Source organism: Nilaparvata lugens, chromosome X, assembly GCF_014356525.2.
Source record: "Nilaparvata lugens isolate BPH chromosome X, ASM1435652v1, whole genome shotgun sequence".
NCBI lineage: Eukaryota > Metazoa > Arthropoda > Insecta > Hemiptera > Delphacidae > Nilaparvata > Nilaparvata lugens.
In genome coordinates this window covers 82,338,008-82,359,405 of record NC_052518.1, presented here as the reverse complement: position 1 = coordinate 82,359,405, position 21,398 = coordinate 82,338,008, and the positions used below count along the sequence as shown (strand labels likewise).

Sequence of the window (21,398 nt, the reverse complement as noted above, 5' to 3'; positions counted from 1 at the left end):
CTATTGCGTTGTCATGTTGCAAATCTGGCAGAAAAAATTTTCCCGCACTAGAGCGGAAAAGTGATTCTTTGCGTTCTGTAATCAGTGCAGCAATGGCCACTTTTCAACGTAATTGTAGGAAAAATATATTGTCCATTTCAAAGATCATCATTTCCCTCTATTGTATCATTTGAAACTTTGAAAATCCAAATTTATTATTTTGCCATAAAATTACAAATCAAGTTGACAAAACGCAATGAAGTTATAGATAAGTATTTGAATATAGTAGTGCTTAATCGTAATTTTTCTATTGTAACGTTCAAGATGGAATAAAAATGCACAAAATGTCAAATGAAAATACAATTCTTCTTTCCTTCGTAAGGTACAAACACAACTTGAGGATGGCGGTGTAGAATTTGGTTTTGATTTTGTCATGATGGTATATCGTAACTAATGAAGGGAATTGAGTTTAGGGCTCGTTATAAGACGCTCGGCTATCTCTGATGGAATCACAGAGGTCAACGAGCAAGCCAGCCGCTGGGCTACCGCTCAGCAGTGCTGCGCATCCTTACTCCCCTCCCTCTCGGCCACTGAGGGAGGCTCGTGAAAGGCGAGTAGGCGGCAGTCTAGTTCGGAAGTCCAGTGCGAACGGTCGACAGAGGAGTGAAGGAAGCAGCGCGCAGCTAGCAACATAGTACAACTCGTGCTTTGAGTGTACTCCGAATCCTTCGACGACCGGGAGTTGTGTCTGAGGTTAAAGGTGGTTAATCTCAGACACTGGAAGCTCCGCAGTTCAACACACACTTGGACGAGTGTTGTTCGACTTTTTCAACGAGTTTGGGCATCAACCTGCCTGTTACAACCAGCAGCGACACGTTAGGTTTTGGTCAAAACCTGACTACATCTTGGTACATCATCGCCGGAACCTCGAAACGCAAGAGGACCTCGAGAAAGGCTAGGAAAAGCCTTTCCGACAACCCCGACTTCGATACGGACCTCAGGAAGACACCCGGTGCCCGAGGACTTAGACTTAGTGTTCAGAAGAGAAGTCCGGTGCGCGGGCTCCCGCAGCTTGCCGATTCAGTCCGGAATCGCAAGAGGACCTCGAGAAAGGCTAGGGAAGGCCTTTGCGAGAACTCCGAGATCGATCCGGGCCCCAGGAAGACACCCGGTGCCCGAGGACTAGGACTTAATGCTCAGAAGAGAAGTCCGGTGCGCGGGCTCCCGCAGCTTGCCGATTCAATCCGGAATCGCAAGAGGACCTCGAGAAAGGCTAGGGAAGGCCTTTGCGAGAACTCCGAGATCGATCCGGGCCCCAGGAAGACACCCGGTGCCCGAGGACTAGGACTTAGTGCTCAGAAGAGAAGTCCGGTGCGCGGGCTCCCGCAGCTTGCCGATTCAATCCGGAATCGCAAGAGGACCTCGAGAAAGGCTAGGGAAGGCCTTTGCGAGAACTCCGAGATCGATCCGGGCCCCAGGAAGACACCCGGTGCCCGAGGACTTGGACTTAGTGCTCAGGAGAGAAGTCCGGTGCGCGGGCTCCCGCAGCTTGCCGATTCAATCCGGAATCGCAAGAGGACCTCGAGAAAGGCTAGGGAAGGCCTTTGCGAGAACTCCGAGATCGATCCGGGACCCAGGAAGACACCCGGTGCCCGAGGATTAGGACTTAGAGAAGTCCGACGCGCCGGCTACTGCAGCTTGCCGACACAATCCGGAATCGCAAGAGGACCTCGAGAAAGGCTAGGGAAGGCCTTTGCGAGAACTCCGAGTTCAATCCGGACCCCCGGAAAACACCCGTTTCCCGAGAATAGTGACCCGGTAACCGACTTCGGTAAATAGTTCCAAGACACACAAGAGGACTCATTGTGGCAATCGGGAACGTTATTCCCGTCACAGAGACCTCCTTCACTGCGGACACCGCAGCGTTCCTACTCCCCTCACTCCACGCCCAACCCTGTTTGGCAGTGCGAAAGCACGGCCCCTCTTACCTAAAAGAGGGAAACATTTCTCTAAAGTACTCAAGGCTCTGTTTCAACCCCCGACTCGAACGAGGGTGGTTGGCGGACACCCCACCAAGACTCCTGTCCCCTGCTGCGGCCCACCCCAGACGCCGACTGAGTCTAGCCGGCCCAGAGCGACACTGGGAATTCTAGTAGAAGAAGGTGTGGGCAAAAATCTACTCAGAATTTATGCTACTAATCAGATGTTAATGATGTAAATGTTACTCTTTTTTCAGTGATATGAAATAGTTGTTTCCTGTTATCAATTTGATTTTGTTATTTATTTTGAATCGGACTTTTTACGTCTCCCACCAGCGGTCAAAGACTTTCCTTTTGTTGGTTTGACTGAAACAATTTTTAGTTTTTAGTTCTGGGTAGTTTATTTTATTTTATTTTCTTGTGATAAGTGTTTGATTTATTAACCTTTGATTTGTCAAGTCGTTAAATTTTGGCAATAAAGAATTTAATTTAAAAAAAAATTGAAAAAATCAAGAATAATACAAATGCAAATAATATTGGTGAGTAAAGTGGATTCAGTCATCAATTAACTGTTGTCATTTTCAGCTTCAGCATCAACAACAGCAACAACTGAAACAGCAGCAGCAACAGCAGTTTGCCAAATTGCTGGGATCAAGCTGCAATACTGCTGCAAGATTAACTCCCGTTGCTCCTCAGTACAACTCTCAGTCATCTGCCTCCCCTCTGCCACCTGACGTCCAAATGATTATCAACAACGCTAAACCTACGCCCGAACTTCTTCAAAGACCTGAAGCTCAGGCTCTTATCGTCGGTACGATTTCCATCTTTACATTTATCTCTATATTTCTCCAGTCAATCAGGTTTTATTGAACAAAATATTTACATTGGAGGTTCCACTAAACCCGAAGGTGCCATATAAACTTAGTCAAAATTGTAAAAAATCGTTTAGCATATTAGGGTTTATCTCCAGAATTGGTTGTTTAGTAATCTGTTGGGCTTGTAATTACAGTCTTTATTTTTTTATCGAATCCCTCCTGTATTTGTATTCTTCCCTCCAATAAACTTCTATTCTATTATATTATATATACGCGATATTTTCTCACTTATCTTGATGGAATACTCTCATAATGTTTTAATCATTCACAACCCTCAAAATATTCAGAAAGCATAGTTCTCAATTACTGAGCAGTTCAGGTTTAACTTGAAACAGGAAGAAACATACAGTCTCCATGTCCCCATACAGGGGACTGTTCAAATGCAAATTGATAAATTAACAAATATATTGATTTAATCCAAGCAAGACTAACTATCTATATAATCCAAATATGATCTAATCCAACTCAGAGTGAAACGAATATTCTCTATAATGCCTTATAAGGGAACATTAGATCTAATATCTAATAAAGTAAGGTTAGAAAATGGTGTAGCATGGAACTGAAGTATGACAATGAGCAAGAAAGTCGTAAGGTCGAGAGATTAGTAGTCACCTCGACTAGAGTCGTACGATTTTATGGTGTGATGTATTTTGTTATGTACGGTTTGATGTTAGATTTAAAAAAAATTATTATTTTAGTTTTTTTTTTGAATAAATTATTCATTATTCTATTCAAAATAACGTGATTTATAAGAGTTGACAATTTCTAGCAAAAAATTAGTTTGATAGATCTAGAACCCGCAAGCTTTGATTTATCGAATCGCGCGCGCTTTCAACTAAGCTATGGAGTCACTTGGAGTATGCACTGTTTGGTTGGCTTTAGGCTCAACTCACACTGGCTCGACAAAAATCGTACGACTCTAGTCGAGGTGACTAATCTCTCGACCTTACGACTTTCTTGCTCATTGTCGCTACTTCAGTTCCATGCTACACCATTTTCTAACCTTACTTTATTAAAAGTATAAGATCTAATTCGTCACTACTTAGCATTTAACAAATTTTATAATAATTATTATGAGTATATTGTCTTATATAATTCCTATTACTGTCTTATCTTAAATGATGAAACATCAATTTCATCAAAAATAACCTCACTTTTATTAAAAATGCATGGTACTATGCAACTCAAGTCGAGGCTCGGCCAACATGTCGAGTCGACGCTCGACACTCGACTTAGTTTCACAGTCGCGAGGTCGCGGAGACTAGAGTCGACTGGTCTGAGTGTCACCATTTGAAAACACATGCTGCGTCGAGAAGAGACTAGGGTTGCAGTCTCTTCTCGACTTGAGTAGCGTAAGTGTGAGTTGAGCCTTATAGTTGCGTAAAATTTGAATCACAAATTGAATAAAATTGTTTTAATTATTAAATTAGAATTAATTTATCAATAAGAATTGAAATAGGCCTATGACCATCCTCAATAAATTCAGAATCTTAATGTAAAATTGCAAGTCAATCAGTTCAGTAGTTCAGACATGACTTTCCTATCCCGTACATGTGTAAGACGATTCTTTCCTCTATCATATTGATGATATAGATTGATGTAATTATTCGTAAATAAAATAATATTAAAATCATTCTATATCAAGCATAATATCTTTCCGATTACTTTCTGTTTGATTTGTCCAATAAAACGTCTTGAACTGAATAGTTGTTTTTCATATACAATCATGGAACAAGGAGTTTGTAAGGAGTATAAAAGTTATTCTAGAAACGCAAGTTTATTTGTGGAAATTGTTCAAAACAGAAATTCCATTAAATTGGTTTGAAGGCCTGATTCATGTTACTAATGGTTAATAATGTTAATAATGGATTTATATTTATTAGTAATGTTACAACGGTGTGTTAGATTGAAACTTTGGTAAACGCTACTGGTGTTTACTTCCGGCGAATATTTTGCATTCAGAGGAAACTACTTATGACAAAGTTCTGCTATTCACGTTTTATCTTTATTTCATGTCTAATTTATGGTTTATATACCACTAACTCTTGATTTTCAGGCTTGAGAAGAGGACAAATATCAATGTACAATCTGATCGAACAACTGAAGAAGAACCCAGCTCTACAGCCAAGACACAGAGAGGTCTTAGCAAGCATTGTCAAGATACATCAACTGCAGACAGGTAATTTATCAATTTCTTGTTTTATTCAATGAAAATGGGGAAAATCACAAAAATCAGTTTACCTTCTTCATACTTTTGTATGGGATACTTTTGTATAAAGGCATAGTTTTGTAGGCACTGTATTTTGTCTATCATGTCCATTACTTTCACCCATTAGTGTTGATTAACAAATTAAATTTGATTTTTCCGTGAATTCAGTTAATGGAAAATCTACGAATAAATTATCTCCATCATTTTAACCCATTGATTAACAAATTAAATTTGATTTTCCGCCAATTCAGTTGATTCTACGAATAAATTCAGTTTGGATTGAAATTATAGTCTTGGATTAACAACGGTCAGCGCAGGTCAGAGAAGGTTTTATTTGTATACTTCTTATTTTTAATTTGGTAAAAAATGAAGTGAAATACAGGTGCAGTTTTTCGCCACTGCGTTCAGCACAGTAAATAAAAAAAGTAAATCAATACTGGCTTTCAAATAAGACATAACAGTTTCAAGATGTTATGATTGATAAACTATCACAAGTTTTCGATTAACTATTCAATTGAATGCTTATTCTCCATTGATGTCATGATTGATTAACTATTGTATTGAATTATAGTTAAAAACATTCGAACTGGTTTATAGTTTAAAATCTTAGAATCATCAGTTTTCGATGATTTATTTAAATTCAATGATTATTTTCTATCGGTGTTATGACTAATTAACTATTGTATTGAATACTGGTTCGCAGTTTGAAACCTTAGAATCATGAGTTTTGGTGAAAGTTGCTTAGTCTTATAACTAGATCATGTGACTTTTATGAACATTTATGAAAAAACGACTAAATTACATAATTTGAATCAATCATATGAGAGATCATTATAACTATTAACATGTATTATAATTATTTATTTGTTATTGTTAGCAGGTGGAAATGGAGGAAACACTGAACGCACTGCTTCACCAGTCATGCCAGCTCCTACCACTAGCTCTGCCTCTGATCAAATGCTGCACAAAGTCCTCTTTTCTCAGCATCAACTCCGTGGTCCATCGCCACATAACACAAGTAAGTACAATCCACAGGTCAGTTCAATCACATTGTTAATATGTGTTTCACTGAAAATTTGACAAGTGATGGAAACATATAGCCTAACCTACTTTAGCCATCACCTAAATTTGGAAGAAAAAATAACACAAGGATTGCCTTAAAATTTCATCTACCAATGTTTTCACATAAGTGTCGTTTGTTACATAAATTCATCCACATGTCAATTTTATCGATTTAAGTGGGAGAACTTTGCGCACGTATTTCACATTAAATTTTTCTTACAGTTACCATTGAATATGAGAAGTGGTTGATTATGGATAAAATGATGGCTGAAATCCATCAAATGTTTGCCTGTATAATTTTGTTATTAATAACAGCTTTAATTTATTTTAAACTTAATAATCCAATTGAAAATAATTAATCGATAATTTATTCAAATTAAAAATTAAATTAATTTGAAAATTTGAATAATTTCGAGTAAATCTTAATTTCTAAAGAATTGTTCAACCAATAAATTTATGAATGAAAAAAATATTATTTGAAATAAAGAATTAATAATAATATTCAAAATGTATAATTTAATGAGTTCTCATTTTTATTTATTTCAAAATCAGAGAAAATATAGAACAAATTCGTATTCAAAATACACGCCAACAATGTCAACAGCTGATTGGGATGGCTGCAAGATAATACGCAAAGTATTAAGAGTACGCAAAGTAATACTTTGCGCACTAGAGCAGAAAAGTGATTCTTTGCGTTCTGTAATCAGTGCAGGAATGGTCACTTTTCAAGGTAACTGTAGGAAATAGTATATTTCGCACCTAGGGCCGAAAATGAGACTTTTCCGGCTCGAAATCGGTTTTCAAGTCCGAGGCCGTAGGCCGAGGACTAGAAAAGATTGAGAGCCTGAAAAACATTTTTGCCCGTGTTGCGAACGCTATTTTTCGCCACACAGAAAAATAAACAATATATATATATATATATATATATATATATATATATATATATATATATATTATATATATATATATGAGAATAATTGTTTATTAAGCACTTCCGAAAGCAAAAGTCGAAGGTCATAGCTCTAGCAAATCTGAGGTAATCTGAATATCAGAAAAATTGTCCAAGTATTTTTATTTTTTATTCTGATTTGTCTAGATAACCTAAAAGATTATGTTCAATTATGTGGGAGGTTGAGTTTACACTCAGTTGCGTAACGTACACCCCCGCTGCACCCGCGGCGCGGGGGGCCCGGGCTAGGGCCCGAATAATATGTAGGCTTTCTGAAATAGGTTTTCTGAAAAAATAAAACTACCCGGTCTAGGGGGCCCGGGTAAGGGCCCGAAATGATAATTATATATTGCATATTTTAAAAAGAAAAATTAAATAATCATGGAAGTAACTTTTGTTAAAAAAGCAGAAAATTTATTGTGGAAAATGACAGGTTTCATTCATTGTGTAAGAAGAAATATGCAATAGAACAATGTTATCAGTCTGGTTATAAATTAATATCAAGAGAATACAAATAGAAAATAATGAATAAGGCAAGAAAGAAAAACAATCATTGTTCAAATCTACTCGTAATAATAATTATAGTTCCATTGACAGAGCTTCAATGATTGTGTGCTGATAGTGATCGAGCTTATTGAAAAATTAGGAATGTTGTTTGTTTACAAATCATTAAAATTTATACATCCGGTGAGACAATCCAGACCAGACTGAGACTATTCAAACCACTTACTTATAGATAATATTTACTTCTTTTCTCTCTGATTCAAACAAAGATTGTCAGAATGGATCTAAAGTAGATTGTTAAATTTATTTACTATCTTTAAGTAAGCATTGGAGGAAAAAAATTATTTTGAATTTGAATTTAATTATGAACTTGTAGGCATGTAGGAGACATCAAATCAAATGTTTTTATAAATTATCAACTTTATTATTTTAATAATTCATGAATCTTAAGACTAGATACTACTTACTAACTCTATTTCTAGCTCTAAAGGTTGGATTCTATATTTGTAGCTTAAAACATAATTCTTGACTTGAATTGTAGAATTCAATCGAGAACAAGTTTTATTTTTTCAACGAAGCTATGTAAGCTATGTAAGCTATGAAAGATGTACGTTCACATTAGAGTTTAATGCTTGGGATTAAGGGAGAAGGGGGCTGGAGAAAGGTGGTATTTTTTTTGCGGGGGGGCCCAGTTTGGAAATGTTACGCCACTTTCTATACTTTTTGATTCTTTCAAATAACAATAAGATGATATTATTATGTTTCAATTATTATTGAATAATAAAAACAAATAATGAAAAGTTTTTTGATCAGCTGTTTTAGCAAACTTGAAATTTGGCCAATCTGAATATCAACGTCAACAATGCTTGTTGTCATTGACTTCGGAAGTTTAGGCTAGAAGTTCTATCCTACTGTGAAAATCGAATTTGAATAGTTTATAATATATATCTTATCTGTATTTCATTCATCCAAATAAAATGATAGTATATTATTGCAGATATTGCCCAAGTAGTTCCAAAATTATCCACCAGGTTTCGTGATGAACGCAGTACTATGAGGTTTGAGGTTAGATTCTATTATACTCTGAAAATTTAATTTGAATAGTTTATAATATCTTATTTGTATTTCATTCATCCAAATAAAATGATAGTATCTTATTGCAAAATACTTTTATTCAATTCTAGAAGCATAAACTGATCCCGTTTCATAAACTATGTTGTAAACACGTTCACATCAAATCAGAATCAGCTGACTTCAAGGTTATTTTACAGCCCTAGGGCCGTAAAACTTTTACCGGCCTGGTCAGAAAACAATTACTTTCGGCCTCCATATGACGCACGAAAACCAGCTCATTACATCCAAGTGGGGCGAAAAATATGTTTTCATACAATTGTGGAACAATTTTACAACATAGATGAGATCAGGGTTCAATTTATTTATTTATACTATACAATATCATTTTCAACTATGAATGATTGGGAAAGGAACAACAGGCTTAAAGCCCAAAACTGTTCCTTTCCCAAATTTGGATAGGTTATGTTTACACTTCATGAGTTTTGTCCAATTTTGAGTCCAATATATATATATATATATATATATATATATATATATATATATGTTAACTTTTAAAAATTCGCGGATGGATGAACATGCTAATATATCAACCGGGTACATCCGATAAGCAGTTTCACTTACTTGCTGACGTTTCGCCATTATATCAAATGACATCCTCGGAGCGCAGTTTTAGCTACACTGACTCCTGTGTATGTTTGGAAGTTCTTCCACGTGGTCGAAGGGAGTACCTCCTCCCCTCTCCTTCCACGTGTTCGGCCTGGCGCTGCTGAGTGAATGGAATTCCCGGAGAAGTGTCTGTCTTTTGTGCTGTGTTGAGAATGATTTTCTAAAGGGAAGAGATATTTGTACTGTCATCTCTTTTGTTAAGGCTACCTTGTTTCTCTATTTCTAGGGCCTCTCGTACAATCCTAACCCGAAAATCTTGAATGTTGGCTATTTGTTTTGAATTCTTAAAATTTATTTTGTGACTGTATTTTTTTCATGGTTGTAAAGGGCTGAAGTGGATTGTTTTTTTTTCAATTTGTGTCTTGTGATCAAGACAATAAAATCCATACTGAAGTGTAATGGCTACATTAATAGAATAATCGAAAAATCATTGAAAAAACTACTGACACCTCCAATCCCCGAAGAAAAACTCAAGGAAGAGAAAGCATTCGAAAAAACCGTCCTTCTTCCATACATCAGGGGTACTACCGACCGTATTGGAAGAATACTGAAAAAACATCAAATCAAACCAGTCTACAAACTATTTCAAAATTTCTAAAGAAACCCTTTCAGAGATTAGAACTAGAAAATAGAGGGCGTCTATAGTATTCCCTGCCTGAATTGTGACAAGATATATATATATATATACCTATGATATACCTATGAGTGTCGCATAAGGGACACACTATTACTCCTCACCTCATAGAGTCTGTGCTCGGTTGAGAAAGGAGACACAGTCTCCGAAAATTTCCCCCATTTCTAATGTAAGTTTTTAAGTGTTTTCAATCTATTTATATCGTGTCTCCTGTTTTAATTTATTTATATATGTTTTTGAAAGTTTATATATCGTCATACTAACTAGCAAACCTCCTAAGTCCAGTTTTTGAGTTGTCATACCAATATTTCAAGCAAAAAATACTCTATCCGATGAAGAAAACCTTGTAAATGAGAAAAATTTCCCTACACTGTTAGAATGAATATAGCAAACCTTCTAACTCCATGATTTCATTTTGCATTGTGGCAAACCTGCAAAGTCCCAGATGATACATTGTTTGTCACATGTAAACTGACGGTCGCGATTCAAACAATTCTTTTCAGGTGTTGGAAGTGTATTCATGCGTATTTAAGGAAAGATTCTTGAAAAGTAAGTATTCAGTAAAGTTTATTTACTTCAATAAAGTAGTTTTCTCAGGTAGTATTTATTTAAAGCTGAAGTTATGTGTGATAAGGAGTTTGGAGATTTGCTACTATTTACAATTAGGTTATCTTAGTTTGCCTGAGAGGAGTAAGGAGGTTTTCTAATACCGGTAACCACAAATAATTTGTTTCATTTTACTTTGTTTCAGTTCGCTCATCAGTTTTTAGCTGGTATTTACGAATATAAATTTGATTCGTCAAGGAAGAAGTGAGGAAATATGAAGAGAAGAAAGGGTATTCCTGTAAGTATACTATGAAGTTATTCATATAAATAAAGTCAAATTTGATGCAATACAACATTTTTTCAAATAATTCCAATTAAAATGGTTGAATTTCTTATTGTTTAGAGTATTTCGGCTTTATATCAACTTTGCAAAATTCAAAATTAATTTTATTTCCAGATAATCTTTTCTTCAATAATCTTTTCATCAATAATAGCCTATTGATAAACTCCAAGACTTTTTGAGTCATAGATGGATGCATACTATGTTATAATTGAGATATTTCTTTTGCATGTGAAACTATTCTGCATAAATTTTATTTGAAATTGTTTTTCCTCAACAGACGGATGATGATTTACTACTGATAGCAGCAGAAGAGACAGTGACAGCACTTCAAAGCATTAATGACCAAGGTGCTCAGACTTTCCCTGACAATGGAGAAGATTTTAGCATGTTGTCTGACAACTATAATCTCAAAGGTGATGTGAGTGAAGAAAATACCATCCATCAACATCCAGATCATGAAACCGTTCCTGATACCAATCAAGATGCAGATACTTTCCCAGAAATTGCAGAAGATATTCCCATGACATCTGACAACTACAGTCTGAATGCTGTTGTAAGTGAAGAAAATACCATCCATCAACATCCAGATCATGAAACTGTTCCTGATACTAATCAAGATGCAGATACTTTCCCAGAAATTGCAGAAGATATTCTCATGACATCTGACAACTACAGTCTCAATGCTGTTGTAAGTGAAGAAAATATCATCCATCAACATCCAGATCATGAAACCGTTCCTGATACTAATCAAGATGCAGATACTTTCCCAGAAATTGCAGAAGATATTCTCATGACATCAGACAACTACAGTCTCAATGCTGTTGTAAGTGAAGAAAATATCATCCATCAACATTTAGATCATGAAAGCGTTCCTGATAACAATCAAGAAGAGAACTAAGAAGATGAAGATAGCCCATTGAGGAGGGTGTGAGACCTCAAGTTCGTAAAAAGCATAGTCAAGTTAGGCCAGAAGATTGGAAACCAAATAAGTCTAAAACAGCAAGAAAATTGGGCAAAAAATATTATGGTAAGAAGAAACTTGAGGATGGAAAGAAGTATGATATTAAAAATAAAGGAGAGAGTCATGAAACCGAGATGTTTGTGCAAGAGTAAAGAAAATGGCCTGCTACAGTGCTCATCAATTACAGAAAATGACAGAAAAAAGTCGTCATTGAACAAAAATATCTTGAGGTTGGGCACACTCAGATGGAGGCTGACAGCATCCACTCCACTATTGAGCGAAGGTTGCGATTAAGGAACATTCAAGTGCCAGCAGATTACATCTCAGTGATTAGAGAAGCAAGAATCTCTCAACCATATTCGGTGCAGTACATTGAACACAGTTTTTTCAAATCCTTCAATGATCATTTATTTTATAGAAGTGTTAGACCTGGTAAGGGAGTGGGAGCAAAGTGTGTATCAGACGTTCGGGCATTCATGTACCATCCTGAAGGGATAATTAAATTCAAATTGAGTTTTTCTGATAATTGGTCAGACCTTCCACAGAGGAGAATCACGACAATGAAGCCAACAAATCTTCAGGACATACCCAATCTTCTTGGAAATAGGAGAAAGATAAAGAAAAGAAAATACGATGATCTTCAGGATTTGAAAGCCATCCTACCTGTGGACTATCACCAATTTTATGACAGCATTCCTTTCATGGACAAATAAGAAACTTAATCATAATAACAACTCCAATTCAACTTTTTATACTTTTTTCTACAATTTTATATTATATTAACAAGTAAATATAATGTAATTTACCTAGAAAAAATAGTTTTATTTCCAGAATCATTTTCTTATCTAGATAATTTCACCTGAGGAAAACCTTCTATCTCCAATGCAATTGATAGGAAAACCTCTTAACTCCAATAAAATATATTATATTTTCAAATTTATCATAAATTTTTACTAAAAAACAAAGAAAACTGCTGCCATATGAATACTAATCATATGATAACCTTCTTACTAATGTTTATCTTCTAAAAAAAAGTTTTTTGTTGCTCCTGAAAAGTTTGCCATTTTGGAGATAGGAGGTTTGCTAATTAGTATGACGATATATATATATATATATATATATATATATATATATATATAAATTAGGAATTTAGAATTTAGATAAGTTGAAACCCAAATTAAATAGAAATATTGCACTAAACCATCACTGATAACTGGAAAATACTGTATTAATAATTTTAAAACTTGAAAAGAAACTCAAAACTCAAATTCGAAGCTTCACATTATTTGTGTAAATTTGCATATATTTGTGTATGGGATAAACATCTGGGGATGCTGTTATAATTCTCATTTATATATATATATATATATAATATATATATATATATATATATATATATATATAGATGTCAGAAGATGTAGCTTTGACTACACTCAATGTAGCTTTGACTGCGCTCCGAAGATGTCATTTGATATAATGGCGAAACGTTAGCAAGTAAGTGAAACTGCTTATCGGATGTACCCGGTTGATAATTTACCATATTCATCCATCCGCGAATTATTGAAAGTTGATAAATAAATAAATATATATATTTATATAAATATATAAATTAGGAATTTAGAATTTAGATAAGTTGAAACCCAAATTAAATAGAAATATTGCACTAAACCATCACTGATAACTGGAAAATACTGTATTAATAATTTTAAAACTTGAAAAGAAACTCAAATTCGAAGCTCCACATTATTTGTGTAAGTTTGCATATATTTGTGTATGGGATAAACATCTGGGGATGCTGTTATAATTCTCATTTAGAAAAACTCTTCCTAAGCCAAAAACGTCTTAGACTTTTCCCAACCAGCTTGACTTTTGAAGAATTCAATGTTCTCACATTTAGACAGACAATCATAAATGTTTTAAAAATAGTTAAATTTATTATTAAGCATAAAACAATTTTTGGTGTACAAATATTACTGTCAACAGTCAATACAACCTGAGACTCACCTCAAATAAATATTTTATATATAATACCAACATTGAAACTATCATAAGACAACTTATAAACGTATAATTGTTTTTTCTACTTGTAGAAGCTATCGCTTAGAATACTCTCCTGTTTTGTGGTTTGCTTGCTGATACTTTGTAATCCTGTTAGTGATTCCTTCTTAGTCTATACTAGTCTATACTTAGTCTATTTTTTGTATAAATTTTCCTTGTCCTATGGTTTTTCCCATTCTTGAGGTTCTACCTTCACACCTTCACCTAATCCTGACATACTACCTAAATTTTCTTCGCGTTTCCTGATTACTTTCTTAAGAATGGAAGGATTTGCTAGTATATGGTTAACCATAATTGGAAATCCTGAAAAATCCTCCCCTATTACAACACACCCCACCACGAAGCCTGTTAATTTATATTTGCTAGTTGTACTTTGTTTATATTAAGATCTTTGTATTTTATGTGTTTTTTGAATTCTTTTGAAATGAATTTGAATAAATTTGTATATATTGTTTGACAGATATGCAGAGAGTTCCGTCTCCCCGTGACCTGGTAGCTCACACTCAGAACATCATGCAGACTGCTCTGATTAGAAAGAAATTGGAGGAGCAGCGTGATAACTTTAGAAAAAGACAAGAAATGCAAAGGCAAGCTGTCCACTATTTTTGAGTCGCATCCATACCATTGATGAATAATTAGTGTCTTGTTTGTTTGCATTTATCAATGGTTTCTGCTTTCTCTTTCTTATTAAAAATGCAAGTAGCATTGGTAATCTTCGGTGTTCTGAACTTGTTTCATTTGATTTCGATTTTTTAATTTATGTACTTCTAAAGCATTTCTGAAGTTTTTTCTTTATTTACATTTGCTTTTATTTTATCAGTGTACCTCTTAGGATGTTATTTTGGTTTTGTTAGTTCTAGAAACGTTTTTGTTTCCAATTGTGTATTTTCCATACACTTTGATTCCAAGTGGTTGTATTGGTGACCATGATCCCAGGTGGATTTGATCCCAACCAGCTGTCTTCCACAAAAATCACATTTTTTAATATTCAACTTGAACGTATCGCAATACTATCGAACATTTGAAGAAGCTTGAATGTTATTTATATCATATTTCACCAAATAAAAGGAGCTGAAGTTTCATAATTTCATCCAATTCTCAAATTTTCACAGTGGTTTGCGATGGATTTGTTTGTTAGCTTGGCTTTTCACGTTTACTTTGCTGCGCAAAAACTAATTGATACAAGTTGATAGTGATAGATTACTTTTAATAGAAACTCACAGTTATGTATTACGAATGTGTGTCTGACAACGACTAACAAAGAATTGCGTAGACACACACTGTAATCTAATAAATCACTATGTTTCTCTCTACCATCCAGTTTTCTCTCTTTTTCCTTTCTTCCCATTCTTCCCTTTTTCGCTCCTCTCCACCCCTCATTCCTTACTTTTATACCATCTACCAGCCCCAGCCTATTACATGAGAAAACATAGTTGGCTAGGTATTTTTCTTCCTTTCTTTCTTTTCAGCACACCCCACCATGAATACAGAGACACTATCAACTGTCTCTACTGGTTTACGCGTATAAAAAAGTATACGTGAAGCAGCATGGTTTAGTTTTTTTGTCAAAAAAGACTACATATTAAAAACATACTCCGCTTGGTAGGAAATGACATGTCAGGAATTTGAAGATATAAATCTGAGTATATAATACTCAAAGGTGAAAAAATCGGAGCATACAATATCCAGGACTGATCATACACTTGTATGAATAGATCATTCACTCTATATTGACACTCTGATCATTCACTCCTATTGCAATCTGGAACAGGTCAAGGAGCTCAATACTCTTTATTCCAATTGGGAGAGAATTATACGTTCTAAGCCTGCTGTAAAGTGGTCCTCTCTCCAAAACTTCTGTTCTATGTTGTGGGTATTGCATATAATATCCGTAGTAAAATGAAATGAAATCCTAATATCGATGATGGATATGATTCTCTCAACATCTTTCCATTTTTCTTCATCAGAGAAGCATGTGACACCTACTTAGCATATTCAACACAAACAGCTGTAGAAATTTGAGAATTTATAACGAGAATACGTCAATATTAAGAATGAAAGTTGATGAAACATCATTCCATTAACCATCCATTTGCTGTTTTGTATTAGCTTAATTTTAATCAAATTATTGCACGCATATGTTTATCGAAATACAAAAAATTTATTAATCTCAATTGAAGTGTGGAATGAATATATTTTATGTAGGCTACTAAAAATTGTTATCCTTTGTACAATACACTTAGACCTTACGCATGCCATTAAATCAATGAATGCTGTGATCAATGCTCAAAAATAATTTCCGCTTTTATATGAGAATGTTCATCATAATTAATCAAAATGTGATTTGTTTGATGTTATCACAAAAGAACCTGTTGCTGTTCATAATAATTAATCAAAATGTGTTGATTTTTTGATATTATCACACGAGAACCAGTTAGAATATTGATATGGATAATAGTGATTGTTAGATATATTTTTAAATAGAGATAGATAGATAAATGTCTTTTATTTGCACTATATAACATTGCAAGTGATGTGGGCGAAGTTGAGACAATAAGAGCTCCCTCTTCCACTTAACCCACGAACACTCGATAGATAGATAGATAGATAGATGAATAGATATCCACTTGACTTGTAAAATAATTGAAATATTTGCAGAATGTTGGATCGTGAATATAAAAAATACAAATATTATAACATCCAAAGCTCTATCCTTTTCTATACTGATATCATTGCTTTGTTATAATTTTTTCTTGGTTATTTGACTCAAATCAGATAGACAACTGCCATGTTGAAATATTCTATAAATCCAGGGAAATCCTGCATTCTGATTGGCTGATAAGTTGTACTGTAATGTAGAAACCATTGCATGATGAGAAGATTATAATAAAGTTTCGAAAATTCATTACGAAAAGGAAGCTCTTATTGTAGGAAGATTGATTGTGATGTAATGTTTACATTATAACATGGTCGCAAATAAAATTATTTAGGATATGAGCGTAAATCTTTCTAATATAATTGAAGTTGATTTTCGTACTTAAACGAACCAGAAGTGAATGAATACAGAATATTCAAAAATCATTCTCCCTGAATAACATTGCAGTCTTAATTTTTGAAGACACTGCTTACAATTATGGATTTTCAGAGACTGGCAGAGATTTCATTGATTCATCGTCGACTCCAATGTTTAACGCCAAAAGAAGGCATTCCTCTCAATAGCATTTCTTCTGGATTCAGAAATTTTATGTAAAGGTTACTGGAACAATTATCTCTAAGTGATAATTTATCACTTTTTAACTTATACATTCCTATAGCAGCTATTCTACATCAATGTTGAGTCGTTTCCCAAGTGCATTGTATAGCTTTATTTCGGGTTTTTTGTTTCATCAGTGTAAATAGAAAAGTTATCACAGCAGGCTGCTTGAAAATTATAATTGTATTTAAGTTTAAAAAAGAAATTTTATTTGTAATCATAATGATAGAAATAAATAGTAGAAGCTAGGATAATCATAATGCACATTGGGTCGCGGGATAGTACTTGATGAATAGGATCTTTCAATTAGAATAAGGTCTTGTACGCTGGCTGTAATGCACTTTTAAATTATTTCTTTTTCATGGTTATTGTACCTCAAATTGTGCTTCACGCTTGCTTTGCATAGTTTTTATCATTACAACTAATTGTAAAAGGTTACTTTGTTTTGTTTTTTATTTAAACTGTAATTTTTGTTCAATTAAAAATCACTAGTAGTGTAGGCGTATTTCTTAATAGATTCTACCCATCACAATATTCAATAGAGCTCATCTACAATTCATGTTTATTTATTTTATTTTAGTTCAGAGCTATTTCGGGAAGATTTTCCTTGATGACTCAAAAATAAGATAGTATCTCAATGGCAAACTCTCTTGACTCTTCATTAGCGTTAAAGATGCAATAGAAAGTTTACTTTTCCATTACTTAGTTTCAATAACGCCATAACTCATGTACAGTACTGAGCTGGAATTTTAAACCGTTACTGTTGATGAAAGGACAAAATAACAACGTTTGTTTAATCACCACATCTAGGATCCTCCCGATGAAGTTAATAAAGTTTTTTCGTCATGTCAACGAGAACTGACATCAAACATGATAGAGTACAAGTACTGTATATGAGCAAACTTCATTCTTATGCTTAGCATTGGACCACTGATCAAATTTGATCCTGCTTTGAGCAACCCAGCATTAAAATAAGAATAAGCAGGTCCTACACACTTCTTACTATTGTTTTCATTGTATGCGCTGTATAACTGCATGTAAAAGCATATTTGTGAATGAAAATATAATGCATTGATTGACATTGCATGTTGTAATCACATGTAAATATGAACTTGAGGTAAGTAGACTAATGTAGTTTATTACTTTCCTTGCCCTATTACCATATGTAAGGAAAGTATTGCTTTCCAAAAAAATTGAGGTACCCTGATTTCAAGTTTTCTATACGTTTCAAGTCCCCCTGAGTCCAAAAACATGATTTTTGGGTGTTGGTCTGTGTGTGTGTATGTGTGTGTGTGTGTGTGTGTATGTGTGTGTGTGTGTGTGTGTGTGTGTGTGTGTGTGTGTGTGTGTGTGTGTGTGTGTGTGTGTGTGTGTGTGTGTATGTGTGTGTGTGTATGTCTGTGAACACGATAACTCCATTCCTAATCAACCGATTGACTTGAAATTTTAAACTCAAGGTCCTTATACCATGAGGATCCGACAATAAGAAATTCAATAAAATTCAATTCAAGATGGCGGAAAAAATGGCGGATAATTACTAAAAAACCATGTTTTTCACGTTTTTCTCGAAAACGGCTCTAACGATTTTCTTCAAATTCATACCATGGATAGCTATTTATAAGCCCTATCAACTGGCATGAGTCTCATTTCTGGAAAATTTCAGGAGCTCTGTAATATTCTTGAGAAAAATGGCGGATAATGACGAAAAAACCATGTTTTTCACGGTTTTCTTGAAAACGGCTCTAACGATTTTCTTCAAATTTATATCATAGATAGCTATCTATAAGCCCTATCAACTGGCATGAGTCTCATTTCTGGGAAAATTTCAGGAGCTCCGTAATATTATTGAGAAAAATGGCGGATAATGACTAAAAACCATGTTTTTCACGATTTTCTCAAAAACAGCTCTAACGATTTTTTTCAAATTCATACCCTGTATAGTTATTTATCAGATCTATCAACTGGCATGAGTCTTTTTCCTGGGAAACTAATGGGGGGTCCACCCTATCCTTGAGAAATGGACTTTGTAACCTCCATCTCGTGCATGAGGTAGGTAGGTAGGTAGAGCAGTTTATAAAAAGTACACAGTCATAGTCAAGATATTTCATCTGTAGAACAGCTATTTTGACGACTTTAAAAAAAATCATCTAATTTCACAATTTACACGAAGGAAAAAGTACTCTGAAAACAATAATTATATATACACATATACAGTAGTCTGATCGTAGTTGCAAATAATATGTTGCCGCCAATAATTGTCATGATGTTATTCCCCTAAACTATTCTCGTTTGAGAATGAGGCTTACAGTTCAATGAGCAAGGAAAGTTGTGTGAGTGTACCACACCAGATTTTCTTTTTTAGTCTGGTATCAGCAAAGGAGATAGTTTTTTAAATCTAAAACTGAAACAGTTAATCCATTGATCCTCCTGAAAAATTGTAAATGCAAAGAAAATTATGCTCAACAATGGAGTTAAAGCTTTCAAGTATGAAACTCCTTCGAATCAGAGTATCAGCATCACAGAACTGTAAGAAGGATTGAAGCTGAATCATTGAGGTTCATGTAGAATTTATGATTAATTTGGATACCTTCAAGTCATAATAGTATAAAGGCTTTAGATAAGAAAATTTATCCTACGATTATTATGTACACTGCGTTTTTGAACCAAAACTTTGAGAATGTATGAATCAGCTGTTTTGCAAATAGATGAGAAACTAGCTTTGCAAATCGGGTGCTAGGAATAATAGTATATTACATACGAGACTGGGAAGTATGTGTTTGATCACTCTGTCAATTACTATGTTTACTATGCAAGTGAGTAAACATGAATAACACATAACTGAAGCATAACCTATTAACCTATGTTCCCAACACTAGAAAAGTAGTAAATAGAAACAGCTGATCAGAAAAAAGTGATCGAAAGTAGAAATTTCCGTTGCACTTTTAATTTGACCTTGATTTTCGGATTAGCTGCTTTTATTTACAGCTGTTTGTTGAGCAGTGTCTTTCTAGCCTAGAAACAGACCCTAAATAAAATGTTTTCTTCGCATTATGGCGAAATAATTCTTTATAAATCCAGGGTAAAACACAACTTTTTTCTCCATGAGAGGAAACGTTTCATTTTGTGTTTGACAACTTATTTTAGGTTATGTTAGGTTTAGAAATTTTATTTTCAGTATTTATAAATGTAGAAAAATTGATGAGTGCATCACAAGTCATATTTCTCCCTCGGGGAAATTGTTGAGACTTCGCCCTTCAACAGGCAAAAACCTACATTTATACAAATCGAAAATTAAATTTTTGAACTAATGTGACCTACAGGTAACCTGTTCTGACAAAACCTAAAATAAGTTGACAAACACAAAACAAGCTTGCACTGTCGACATTGCTGTTATCAACTGTTATCGACATACAGCGATGTCGACAGTGAAGCTTCAAACAATATGTAAATTGCCTTCTGCAATAACTGAAGGCCTTAACCAGCGATTCGATCAGGTGATGAAGAACGTTTGTAGGCTGTTGTTTTGAATAGCGTAGAGTATTAATAAATATTTATAGAAATATATACACATATTAAGTATGTAATAAGGATAGAATACAAACGTTTTTCAGCAGTTGATCAGAGCTCTGATTCTGATCTTGTATTCATTTGGTCATGAATCATTCAACGACAATTCTAAATAGTTTTTCATCTTAGCTCTGATTTTCCTACCTATTTTTTAAAATAGATATGCTTCCCATGTTATTTAAATGGAGCTACTTTTAGTACCAAGGGAGTAAAAATCACATCCAGTTCCTAGGTATTAGAAGTAGTGTTTCAGTATTATGTTCTAGGGAGTATAGTAAGAACTTTGGATAGTAGGTAGTAGGTAGTAGGTAGAGGAAAATGGACTTTACTATCATAATGCACGAAACATTTTCCCTCCACCGTCAGCAATATTGATAACAATATATTATAATATATGTTATTATAACGTATAACGTATATGTTATATGTTATTATATTATTATATGTTATTATATTATAATATGTTATAATATATTGATAACAATATATTAATATTAAACATCCCCTTCATAGTGATTATTTGCTCTGAATAGCTTTCTCAAACATAATCAATCTATAGCTATGTTACAATGGCATATGCTCAGACGACCTATAACATATTCTACTTTGGACTAAGCAGACAATGACATTCGACAGTGTTGTTGGATGTTCATTACTCCTAGTCCTTTGGGAGAAAAATGAGTACTATAGTACATTTTTCCAGATAGTAAGATATGCCCTGTTGGTGACTTAATTTGAG

General features: G+C 34.3%; 1 protein-coding gene across 5 annotated transcripts in view; it reads left to right on the top strand.

Annotated features, from left to right (window-relative positions):
• Positions 1 to 17,591, top strand: part of LOC111064293 (basic-leucine zipper transcription factor A) — a 58,531-nt gene extending 40,940 nt beyond the window's left edge. For 3 of the 5 annotated variants that reach the window (XM_039441751.1, XM_039441752.1, XM_039441750.1), the window contains 4 exons: positions 2,544 to 2,769; positions 4,890 to 5,012; positions 5,920 to 6,060; positions 14,300 to 17,591. In XM_039441751.1, coding sequence (XP_039297685.1) covers positions 2,544 to 2,769; positions 4,890 to 5,012; positions 5,920 to 6,060; positions 14,300 to 14,448 — 639 coding nt within the window. In that variant the 3' untranslated portion in view covers positions 14,449 to 17,591. The remainder of the gene's footprint in view (positions 1 to 2,543; positions 2,770 to 4,889; positions 5,013 to 5,919; positions 6,061 to 14,299) is intronic. The other 2 variants (XM_022352004.2, XM_039441753.1) reach the window with 1 other exon arrangement.
• Positions 17,592 to 21,398: the final 3,807 nt, after the last annotated feature.